General features: G+C 36.7%; 1 protein-coding gene across 2 annotated transcripts in view; it reads right to left on the reverse strand.

Moving 5' to 3' along the window:
* Positions 1 to 1,189: 1,189 nt before the first annotated feature.
* The window catches only part of LOC115214247 (cystinosin homolog), a 97,063-nt gene continuing 84,713 nt past the window's right edge, over positions 1,190 to 13,539 (reverse strand). For both annotated transcript variants that reach the window (XM_029783380.2, XM_036504893.1), the window contains 2 exons: positions 8,560 to 8,677; positions 1,190 to 1,552 (listed from right to left, as the gene is read on the reverse strand). In XM_029783380.2, coding sequence (XP_029639240.1) covers positions 1,416 to 1,552; positions 8,560 to 8,677 — 255 coding nt within the window. In that variant the 3' untranslated portion in view covers positions 1,190 to 1,415. The remainder of the gene's footprint in view (positions 1,553 to 8,559; positions 8,678 to 13,539) is intronic.

Here is a 13,539-nt window from a genome sequence, read left to right on the forward strand (position 1 = left end):
TATATATATCTATATATATGTGTATATATATATATATATATAATATATGTGTTTATATATATATATATATATATGTAAATATATATATATATATATATATATATTGACAATCTTTTGACAATCTTTTACCAAGAGTGAAACCTGTTAAGTAAATAAACATCGTTTAAATTGCATTTTCAAACCTTTTTTCTTTATATATCTATATATATATATATATATATATATATATATATATGTAATATATATAATATATATATTATATAATATATATATATATGTAATATATATATATATATATATAATATATAATATATATATATATATGTAAATATATATATATATATATATATATATATATTATATATATATATATATATGTAAATATATATATATATATATATATATATATATATTATATATATATGTAATATTATATTATATAATATATATATTATATATATGTAAATATATATATATATATATATATTATATGTAAATTATATATATATATATATATATAATATATAATATATATATATATATATATATATATATATAGATATATATGTATGTAATATATATATATATATATAATATATAATATATATATATATTATATGTAAAACAACACCAGTATTTATTTTGATACTTATTCAAGTGATTCTACTAGGTTCCAGTCTGATTTGGCCTGGTTTTTATGGCTTCATGGCCTTCTTAATGTCAACTGCTTTACAGTGTACACTGGATGCCTTTAATGTGCCACTGACATGAGTGCTTCTGTGTGTGTGTATACATACACACACATATTGATTAAAATTTGAAAAAAAATACATTACTCCCACCTCTTACTTCAGCAATCTTATTCTTGTCCTGCAGTTCCCCTTCACCTTAAATTTTACCTCCTCCTCACCCTTACCAACTTTTCTTGCTCTTTTAATCTCTTTTTCCTACTCCTTCTCCCACCTGACATCTTAAACTTTGAACAAAGACTCTGTCTGAAACATTGGACACTACCAACAGTAATTTAACTGCGCTCTCTGTGCCATCATTTCTAAATAATACATATATATATATGTATGTATGTATGCATGTATGTGTGTGTATGTGTGTGCATATGTGTATATATATATATATATATATATATATATATATATATATATATATACACATGCATGTGTATGTGCGTGTGCATATGTATATGTATGTGTGTTTGTGTATGCATGCATGCGTGAATATGTGCTAGCATGTGTGTGTGTGTGTATGTTCACATATACACACACACATGTGTGTGCATTATATAATGCATGTCTATTATATAATGTCAATATATGCTGAATATATAGCTTAATGTAGTATAACGGTGTAGTGTTGTCTCTGTGGTATAAGGCACATTGTTACTTCTTTTCTGCGACAATTTATGTCTGTATTAATGGTTTATATTTGTTGTTTTTCTGAAAGAAATAATGTTGTAGACAAAATATTATGTCGAAAGCAATGGAAAAAACACCAAGACCAAATTTAGTTGGATCACCAAATATAGATTTCCAATCATCTGTGGGAAGAGAAAGAAAAAGATTATATTAGTTTTCACACATCAACATTATTATCAGTACCATATATGCATGCATGTATGTACAACACACACACATACATATATATATATATATCATCATTGTTTTAACATCCACTGTTCTATGCTTGCATAGGTTGGACAAGTTTATTGAGGCAGATTCTTTATGGCTGGATACCCTTCATGTCACCAACCTTCACCAGTTTCCAAGCATAGTAATATGTCCCCATGGGCAGACATGATTTTGCAGAATATTGGAAATGAAGGACATTCATATACAATAATTCTATGTTTGATGGACACAAATACACACACACACACACTATTCTTTAACAAGAATAATGTTAACAGTGACACTAAAGTTTTTGGTCAGCTAAGCCATCACTGGATTGTTTGAATTCATCTTAGCTTTATGAGGTGATATCAAAATGTTCTGTTGCATATTAACTGATGGTAGCACACAGTTGCATGCACAGTGAGAGCTAGCAGTGACCTTCATGAGGCACTGTGTTGAGTAACATCGCTGTATTTACTTTGCAAGTTGTAAAATTTGCTTTTTGTAATCACATGTATGCTGTAGTCTGCAATTTTGTCATGAACAAGAAGTTGGAACAAAGAGTTAATGTGAAATTTGGTGTTAAACTTGAGAAGTCAGTTACAGAAACGTTGAGCATGCTTTGGCAAGCTTACAGTGATGAGACAGTGGGTTATATGCAATGTTTAGAGTGGCATAGGCACTTCATGAATGGAAGAACGTCCCTGGATAGTGAAGAGAAATCTCGAAGACCTGCCACTAGCATCACTCCTGGAAATGTAGAGAAAATTCATCAGTTTGTGCATGAAGATCATTAGAGGACAATTAACAGCATTGTTGGTGTTGTTGGTCTGTTGTATGGGTCAGTGCAGGCAATCTTGATGTTTGAATTGAACATGTGGTGTGTCTCTGCCAAGTTTGTTCCCAGCCTGCTGACCACTGAACAGAAAGAATATCATGGAGTCTGTCAAGATCTCCATCAGCATGCCATTGATGACCCAGCCTTCATGTTGAGGGTCATCACCAATGACAAGAGTTGGGTCTTCAGGTATGACCCTGAGATGAAGCGTCAGTCATCAAAATGGAAAAGGCCTTCATCTCCATGAAGAAGGCACAACAGAGCTGCAGCTCAATCAAGAGCATGATCATCATTTTTTACAACATCCATGATATTGTGCATTGATAATTTATCCCCCAGGGCCAGACCATCAATTGAGAGCCCTACTGCAAAAATCTTGAAGCATTTGAGGGAAGACATTAGGCGAAAATGACTGGATCTGTGGGGCATGAAGAATTGGATTCTTCATGATGATAATGCACCCTATCACTGAGCTCTCCTCACTCACCAAAAACAACATGGTATCACTTCCACACTTGCCCTATCTGCCAGATTTAGCACCTGCAGATTTCCATTCCTTCCTCAAGATGAAAATGCAGCTCAAAGGTCACTGTTTTAACACCATTGTGGAGATCCAGAGTTGATCGCAGAAGGTCCTGGACTTGCTTACGGAAAATGACTTCCAGATTATATTCGAAAAGTGGTAGGAAAGTTGGGACCAGTGTATTACTGCACAAGGTTACAATTTCAAAGGAGATGATGTTTTTACATTAGGTAAATAAGTTATTTTATATTAAACATAACTAGTCCAGGAACTTTTTGATACCACCTCATATATAGTCTCTGTTAAGTTAAAAAATTTTGTCAGAGGTGGAGCTCTATCAAATGGTAATTAAGGTTGTAGGATAGGTTGTGATGGAGAGGTGTTAATTAAATTTGGAGTTGTGTTATTGTTCAGAATTTATTCATGCATATAGAACTTTCTAATCAGATGTGTCAGTTTCAGGTTATTGGGTTGTTTTCAGGGGTTCTCAAAAAAATATAGGTTAGTGGAAGGGGTTAATTGGTCACTATATGAAACACTAGGTTAAGTTGTTTCCCCAAATTTAAACTTAAATTCTCATCAAAATTATCTCATATGAGTGCATATATATATATATATATATATATATATATTTATATATAGAGGGCATTATACATACATGCCAGAGGGCATTATACATACATGCCACACGCTAAGAGGGACAATTAGTCATTTCTACCAAAAATTTTACTAATCCCACCGAATGCAATTTTTCAAAGTAAGACATTTAAAAATATAGACTTGTATCACTGTGATTTCATACCTCTGTATTCATCAGCAAGCCTGGGTGTATCATAAATAAACGACCCTGCCTCGCTTAAGCCGAGCAGCTAACTGGTCAACATCAACGAGTCCTCCAGGCAATAACAGAGGAATTCAAGATGGGCTGCCCCTGGGAGCTCCTCTATGGTAATGACCTGGCCCTCATAGCAGAATCACTACCGGAACTAGAAAAGAAATTTCGGGTGTGGAAGCTAGGTTTAGAATCAAAAGGCCTTAGAGTCAATATAGAAAAGACCAAAGTTCTAGTAAGTAGGAAGGCGAACACACCACACACCCCCTCTAGTAGATGGCCCTGCTCAATCTGTAGTAAAGGTGTAGGTAGAAAGTCCATAAGATGCACCCAGTGCAAGCTATGGACACATAAAAGGTGCAACAACATCAAAGGAAAACTAACCAAGAAGATAGCTTTCTTGTGCAGTAGATGCACAGGGAGCAATAGACACCACAGATACTCAGAAAACAGATTCCATCACACTTCAGGGGAAGAAACTAGAAGTAGTTGATAGTTTCCGCTACCTTGTTGACCAAGTTAGTAGTGGAGGTGGATGCTCAGAGAGTGTCACCACTAGAATACGAATAGCCTGAGCAAAGTTTAGAAAGCTCCTACTGGCGACAAAGGGTCTCTCGCTCAGAGTGAAAGGTAGACTGTATGATGCATGTGTGCGAACTACCATGCTTCACGGTAGTGAAACATGGGCTGTGACTGCAGAGGACATGCATAGGCTTGAAAGAAATGAAGCTAGCATGATCTGCTGGATGTTTAATGTCAGTGTGCACACATGACAGAGTGTAAGCACCCTGAGAGAAATGCTGGATATAAGAAGCATAGGATGTGGCATGCAAGAGAGACGTCTGCGCTGGTATGGTCATGTACTGCGGATGGATGAGGAGAGATGTGTGAAGAAGTGCCACTCCCAAACAGTTGAAGGTATCTGGGGTAGAGGTAGACCCAGGAAGACTTTGGATGAGGTGGTGAAGCATGACCTCCGAACATTTAGCCTCACAGAGGCAATGACAAAAGACCGAGACCTCTGGAGATATGCTGTGACTGTGAAGACCTGACAAATAACGTGAGTTCTTGGCAGTTTCCTGCACTAGCTTCACATAGAAGCCCCAGCCCATCCAAAGTACCTTGAATCGCAGGACGGCCTGCTGTGTTTACCTTGATATTGTAGGGTGACCTGCTGTGCTTGAGGAGACCTATTGAGTCAAGTACATCAACACCAAAAAATCAAATGGAAATTGTAGTCGTGATACCTGTGCCGGTGGCACGTAAAAAGCACCATCCGAATGTAGCCGATGCCAGTGCCTCCTTGACTGGCTTCCGTGCCAGTGGCATGTAAAAAGCACCCACTACACTCACGGAATGGTTGGCGTTAGGAAGGGTATCCAGCTGTAGAAACACTGCCAGATCAGACTGGAGCCTGGTGCAGCCTCTTGGCTTCCCAGACCCCAGTCAAACCGTCCAACCCAGGCTAGCATGGAAAACAGATGTTAAACGATGATGATGATGATATATATATATATATATAATATATATATATATACTTTGATAGGTTTCGGCCATTATTGGCCCAGGCCATGTCCAACTTAATAGCACCAAAATAATAATAATAATAATAATGGACTCTCCTGTCATTAGACAATATATGAGGGTTCAACAATTTCTTACTGAATGACCACACAGACAATTTGTTTATAGTGATCAAATGTTTGTGTAGACACAAACTCACTCCCTCCATCAAATTGACATTACCTATACAGGTGCAACTGGGTGCTACGTCAGATATCAAAATGATCGCAGAGCAACATGAAATGAAGTGCTTTGCTCAAGAACACAATGCAATGTCTGGTCTGGGAATCAAACCCACAATCTTGCAATTGTGAGTGCAACACCTTAAACATAAGCCATGTGCCTTCACACACACACACACACACACATACACACGCATATAAGGTATACATATATGCAATGTGTTTATATATATATATAAATAAAGTACACACACACACACACACATAATATATAAAGTACATGGTTTACTTTTTAACCACACACTCATGCCTGTACATTGGACCAACTCGCAATAAAGGAACTAGCTCTCCTAGTTGACAGCAGTGCTGGTGGTGCAAGAATAGCTTCCAGTTCATTCTGTAATGTGGCTTGCATTAGGAAGAGTATCCAGCCATAGAAACTATGCCAAAGATGACACAAGAGCTTGATGCAGCCTTGCAACTTGCTGGTTCCCTGTCAAACAGTTCAGCTTATGCTTGCTTGGAAAATGGACATTAATTGATGATGACGATGATATATATATATATATATATATATATATATATATGAGACGAAGTTAAAAATTATCTGGATTTTTACCAAAATTTTCTTTAGTTTAGCTGCACTGTCTTCAGCACAGTAGTTATGCAACTGAAATTTGACCTAGACTGCTCCAGTTTTCTTTCTTGTGTTACAGAGTGAACACAGCTGCTCCACTGGCAGTGTGCACCAAAAGAGAACAGAGACCAGTGATCTGATTTCTCTGGTCTGAAGGTGTGTCAGGAGATGAAATTTATCACAGGCTTTCAGTACAATATGGGGGCAGTGCTCTACTGCATAGAAGTGTGTATGAATGGATCAGGGAATTTAAAAATAGTTGGACAAATATGAAGCAGCAAGAGGGTGCAGGATGACCATCAATCACCAGCACTGGTGTGAAGATTCAACAAGCTTAAGAGATGGTTCTGGTGAACTGACAGGTGATTGTCGACAAGGTGGCATATTCTCTGAAAATTAATCATGGCTCTGCATATGAAATCATCCACACCAAGTTTTGCTACCATAGATTCTGGGCAAGATCGGTGCCAACAGAGCCAAGAGAGCATATAAGCGCAATTATGTGGAGTTCCACCAATGCTTACTTGACTGCTACAACAATGAAGGCAAAGCATTTTTGGAGAGAATAGTCACAGGCAACAAGACCTGGGTCCATCACTTTGAGCCAGAATCCAAAAGGCAGAGTATGGAGCAGAACCACTCAGAATCGCTAGTGAAAAAGAAATTCAAGGTTCAACCTTCTACAGAAAAAGTGATGTTTCTTGGGACACAAAAGGACCTATACTCGAACATTGCCAGGCAAAGGGTCTACAGTCACCAGTGTACGATACAGTGAAATGCTGGCCAACAATCTGAAACCCAGCAATTTACATTAAATGCTGAGGTCTGTTAAAGTGTTATTGTAGCTCAACAATGCACAACTACACAGTTGAAATCATTGAAAAATTGAGTTTCAAGTTGTTGGAACACCCTGCATACAGTCCAGATCTTGTCTCTTCCAGTTATCACCTCTTTGGACAACTCACACATCCTTTATGAGGTCACTGATTTGCTAGGGACAAAGAAATGAAAGAAGTGGTGTGTAAATGGTTGCATGGTCAGCAAAAACCTTCTTTGATGGAATAAGTGCATTGAAAAGCAAGAAGACTATGCCAAAAAATGATGTAAGTGTTCAACCCTTGCTTTTGTTTTAATAAATTACAGAAACAAGAGTGTGTATAATTTTTGACACACCCTCATATATACTTTGATAGGTTTCGGCCATTATTGGCCCAGGCCATGTCTAACTTAATAGCACCACCATATATATATATATCTACACATACACACACACATCATCATAATTCAATTTCCCCTTTTTCATGCTTACACGGGTCTGATGGAACTTGTTGATGGAAATTTTCTGAGGCTGGATGCCCTTCTTGTTGACAACCTCATTTATTTCCAAGCAAGGTAATATTTTCTCATGGCTGGACATGTTTCCACAAAAACAATGGAAACAGACAACACTTTCTGTATGCCAGTGATTCTCATTTTACAACTATCACGATGTCATTAAAAGTATATACAAACACACACACACACGCACACAATGCTGTCAAAGTTTTTCTACACTGTGAATTTTTTCTCTCCACTGTCATCCTTAGAGATAACTGCAGGTTTTTACTATTTTTAACCCAAAGAACACAAGGTATGTGTTAAGTAATGCACACATGAAGGTATTGCTCTGGCAGTTGCTAACAATAAACTGGTGTCAAACTAAGCTACCAAGCTGAACACAGGGTCATTCCCTGTAGCTGATGACCCAACAGATGTTCCTCCCCCACCAACAACTGTACATCACATAAGAACCTTCCTACTGCTTCCCATTTTGGTGCTTTCTCCAACATCTAATAGATTTTGGAGGATTCTGGATTTCAGATGAAGGATTATCAGCCTGTAGTACCTAATTTAAGAAGATTTAATGATAGCAACTCTGCTTTGTAATTAATAATGAGGCTTACCTGACAGCTCATAGATACAAAGTTCAAATTCTGTCAGTGAGCACATTGATCTTTTTCTGCCTCAGATTTGTTCTTATCAAGATTAATATCATTGACATTGAAATCTTAACAGTTAATTCATAAGTTGTCCTCATTTTTAAGAGAATAAGGAGTCGTTCATGGAACTACTAGACCCTTTGTTAAGGGAGATCTAGCCACTGCATAAATAAGAAGAGCTTGTTAGTGCAGGAGACCTTCTATTTTGGTGATTTTTACAAATTCTAATTTTGGCGGGAACTTGGCATCAGTCCATATAGGGATAAAGTTGGTACCATTCATCATCATCATTTAATGTCTGCTTTCCATGCTAGCATGGGTTGATATGTAGCATTGTGAAATAGAAATGTCTAACAGCAAAAGTACCAAACTATACTCACCGTTGTTATATGAAAGTAGAAACATTTGTAAAATACTAAAAGTACCACCAGTAAAATCCATCAAGACACCCCATATGCTCCATCCTTCTGTACTCCGTCTTACACAATTCATATGACACTAAAAGTAAAAGACATTCATTAACGTAAAAAATAAACTTATCAGTTGATGTTGTTGTTGCTGTCGAGCATCTTTGGTCATTCCTTATCTAGGAAACCTATGACAAAATGTTTGCTTGATTGGCAAGGTGAGACTCTCACATCCAGCACTTCTCATAGACTAGGTCCCTACTTAGAAGAGAGCCCACACCCTGCATTCTGGTATGGGTATTATGTAAAAGTTGATGCGTACCCCAAACCAACAAAGAAGCATATATGCAGTCCATTGATCTGATGGAAATAGCAGCTAACTCACCTTTGAGTCAAATCTCCACTGTTTTAAACAAAGAAGATATTGGTTGATGTTGTCTTAGATACCCTTAAAAGATGGGATGGCCATCAGTGGAGTGCTTTTGACCATAGATTTACTCCACTGAGGATGACCGAAGACTAAAGAACAACAACAACAACAACATTATCATATGTGGTAGTTAGAGTCAGAGGTCAAAGAATTATAGAAAGTCATTCATTTGTATATAGAAATGTTCTTTGATAGATGAGATGGAATGGACATGTGTAGAGAAATGCTGTAATTTATGTCAGGTTGAAGGTATTAATTGTTGTTCTGAGGATGATGGCAATGATTCAGATAATGAGGATAATGATGATGATGGTATTGATGGTGGTTGTGGTTATGGTGACAGTAGTGTTAGTGAAGTTGATTAAGGTGTTAGTGACAATAATGATTAGTATAATGAAGATGATGATGCTAATGACACATCTACATAATTAGATATACATTCACTAAGAACTGATTACACAGGAGCAGTCCAGCTTCTCAAAGGCAAGTACAGGTTTATGGGAAAAGGTATATAGTCCCTTAAAGGGCTTGCAACCACTACAACCACCATCAACCTCAACACCAACAACATGATGACAATGATGATCACTCAAATGACAAAGTAATGATAATTAACCCTTTTGTTAAAATTTTTCTGTTGAAATACACTTCCTTTGTTTCAATTAATTTTAAAAATAACAGAGAACGAGTTCAAATACTTTAAGTTAAAAAAAACCTCTTAAACCTCCAGTCAAGTATATATCTCTCATTTATAACTAGCTTAATGAACCTAGTAATAAAGTGTTTTGTCAGTGTTCCAAAAATGCATATCAACCATTTTGATAAGAAAACTATTGCACTAATGACTCATCCATTGCGAGTCTATGTTAACAGGCCATGCCTGAAAAGTATAAGACTCACAATCTTATGTTATATATATATATATATATATATATATATATACAGGGTAGAAAATATTTTCCACAACATATTTGTAGTGGTTTCATGCAGGCATAGCATAGGTTTGATACTCAATTGCCAAATTTCACTTAACACTTCAACAGCGCTTTTCTCATGGTAAAACAATAGTTTTTCTATGAATGACAGCAGTTATACATTTCCCATATGCCTCCATTGAGCAGAATAATGTCTTTGCCACTTGACCCTCCTAACCTCTCCTAGGCCACCAGGGGCTGGAATGGAGATAACAGACCATCAGTGAAATCATTTGTTCTCAACAATATGTCTATCCTTCTGGCTGCTTTTTGATAGTTATAAAAACAAGAACTCCGTAAGCTAAAGGCAATTACTGACAGTGGCCACCAGTGAGTGTGAATGTTATTACTGCACTTTCTAACCCATTTTATTTTTTATGTTCTATTACTTTGAACCAATAATCAGTTGACCTAATTCTGCATTTCACTACTCACAGTTTTGAACTGCTAAACATTATTATTGCACTTCCTTAATTTGAATCTCTTCATTCATACATTTCTATACATACATACTTTTTTGAATGCCCATTGCTCCGATAATTGTGCATTTTTACAGTTAGACTTTCTCCGTGACAGTAGATAAATTTTTTGTTCCACTAAGTATTTGTAGTGGCTTCATGCAGGCATAGCGTGGATTCCATCCTCAATTACCAAATTTCACTTAACACTTCAGCAGTGCTTTCCTCATGGTAAAACGATAGTTTTTCTATGAATGACAGCAGTTATACATTTCCCAGATGCCTCCGCTAAGCAGAATAATATCTTTGCCGTTTGACCCTTCTAACCTCTTCTAGGCCACCAGGAGCTGGAATGGAGATAACAATATGTCTATCCTTCTGGCTGCTTTTTGATAGTTATAAATAACAACTGAGTGAAATCCATGGGTGGCAGTAGAGTTGCTGCTTTTGGTCTGCCTCAACCAGATGTGTCACCTGGAACCCTTGACATTGAATATGTATGGGAGATCAATTATGATGTCGAAGAAATGGCAACGTTTGTGGCTGATAATGAACACAAATTGAACAAGGATCAAAAAACTGCCTTAGAATCCATTAGTTCATCTATTCATAGTGAGACAGGTAATCTCTTCTTTCTTGATTCTCCAGGTGGAACTGGCAAAACATTTATCATCAATCTTGTTTTGGTGAAGCTGCAACAAAATAAGCAGATAGCTCTTGCCGTGGCATTAAGTGGAACAGCTGCAACTTTGTTAAATGGTGGACGCACAGCTCATTCATGCTTCAAATTGCCTCTGGACCTTGCAAAAAAAGACATAGCAACCTGCAATATCAGTTGTGGCACTACAAAAGCAAAAATTCACACCGAGTGCAAACTGATCATTTGGGATGAAGTGACAATGTGTCATAAGGGGGATTTTGAGGTTCTTGACAGATTACTTCAAAATCTGAGGTACAACTCAAGGCTAATGGGCAGCCTAACAGTACTCCTTGCAGGCAACTTTCAACAAAAACTCCCAGTCATTGCAAAGAGAACAAGAGCAGATGAGGTAAATGTGGGCATCAAATCTTCATACCTTTGGGGCAAAGTTAGAAAGTTGAAACTCACAACAAACATGAGAGTGTAGTTAGGTGATTATGTGCAGGGATATTGGAAATGGTGCTGTAATTGTTGAGCAGGATGGGAAGATTAGTTCACCCTTTGGCAATTTGGTGTCAAATATACATGAACTATTGGTGAGAGTTTTCCCTAATCTGAACACGCAATTCAAAAACCATTGTTGGCTGAGAAAATGTGCAATTTTGGAGCCTAAAAATGTTGCAGTAGATAGCATAAACAATCACCTTCTGGAACAACTGCCTGGTGATTGTCGTACATACAAGTCAATTGATACTGTGCTCCACACCAATGATGCTGTTCATTACCCTATTGAATTCCTCAATAGTCTTGCACCTTTGGATCTACTGCTGCATGAATTGCATCTAAAGGTTGGAGCCCCAGTTGTGCTTTTAAGAAACCTCGATCCTCCAAAATTATGCAATGGCATGAGACTTATTTTCAAAAAAATTGATGCAGATAGTGTTGGAGGCAACAATACTAACTGGGAAAGCAAGTGGTGAAGATGTTTTCATTCCAAAGATTCCTCTGATTGCATCAACAAAGCACAGGGTCAGACATTGGAAGTGGTAGGCCTTAATCTTGCAGAAACTGCTTTTTCTCACAGATAATCTAGAGTTGGAAATCCGGAAAAATCTACTCCTCTATGCACCCAATAGCAAAACCAAAAACATTGTGTATCATGAAGCTCTGCAACACTGAAATTTTGGAACAAAGATGCCTCTCCCTCCGACAACCTCCGACAATCTCTCTCGCCAGCTTCCAGCAACCTCTCTCGCCAACCTCCGAAAACCTTTCTTGACAACCTCTCTAGACAACATCTGAAAATCTCTCTTGCCAACCTCCAACAATCTCTCCTTCCTCCAGCTGACAGTTTTTGTATGTTTTTGTAACGGATAATACACCTTTTGTGGCAGTTATAACGAAATTGCTTTCTTATATCAGAGTCATAAAGTGTTTCAACAGAATATCTTTACCCCCAGGAATTACCAGGTAGACCAGCTAGTATATACATATTCACATAGATATACATATATGCTATTTGTTATTTTTTACATCAAAAACTCTTAACATGGTTTGAATCCTCCGAAGAACTGTTTATATCGTGACCTGATTGAAACATGTGTAGGTACTTCTTATACTTGATGATGATGATGATGATGATGTATGTTCATTTAAATTTTATTTGTATTAAACTATTTGCTATGTTCATATTGTGATACAAATAAAATAAGTATCCACAATATGTTTTCTCCCTTTTCTTATAGTAATAAATGTATATTAAACTATCTATCCCTATATATTGAGAGGATTCTCCCAATATATCATTTATAACATCAGTTGATCTTTGGATTTTATAATCCCTAAAAAGGACACTATAGCCTCAAACTGACTATATATATGTTTGTGTGTGTGTAAAATATGTATGTGTTTGTGTGTGTATGTATATATATATATATATATCATCATAGTTTTAATGTTCACTTTTCCATGCTTACATGAGTTAAATGGAATTTATGAAACAGATTTTCTAAGGCTGGATGCCTTTCCTGTTGCCAAACCTCACCTGTTCCCAAGCAAAGTAATATTTCCTCATGACCATACATATTTTTGCAAAATATTGGAAATGAAAAACACTGCTTGTATGACAGGAGCACTCATTTACAACTATCATGTGGTGTCGAGACAAGGAGATACAAACATACACGCACCTCACACACATATGTGTACATATGTGATAGAAAACACTAGCTGAAGGTGCTAGGCAATAGTCCTGGACCTGAAACGTGGTTGGGAAGCTAACTTCTTAACCATATCCTTCTCCGACACACACATATTATATACCAAAGATACACTTTTTTATTTTATCTTCCAGTATAACAGATACTGAATCCCAAGTCTTATTTATCTGATATATACTGAAGTCTAATGCAATCCAGTGAGCTACCACATCATTCTGGTCTCTATAGTAAC

This window comes from Octopus sinensis, linkage group LG7 (genome assembly GCF_006345805.1).
Source record: "Octopus sinensis linkage group LG7, ASM634580v1, whole genome shotgun sequence".
NCBI classification, from domain to species: domain Eukaryota; kingdom Metazoa; phylum Mollusca; class Cephalopoda; order Octopoda; family Octopodidae; genus Octopus; species Octopus sinensis.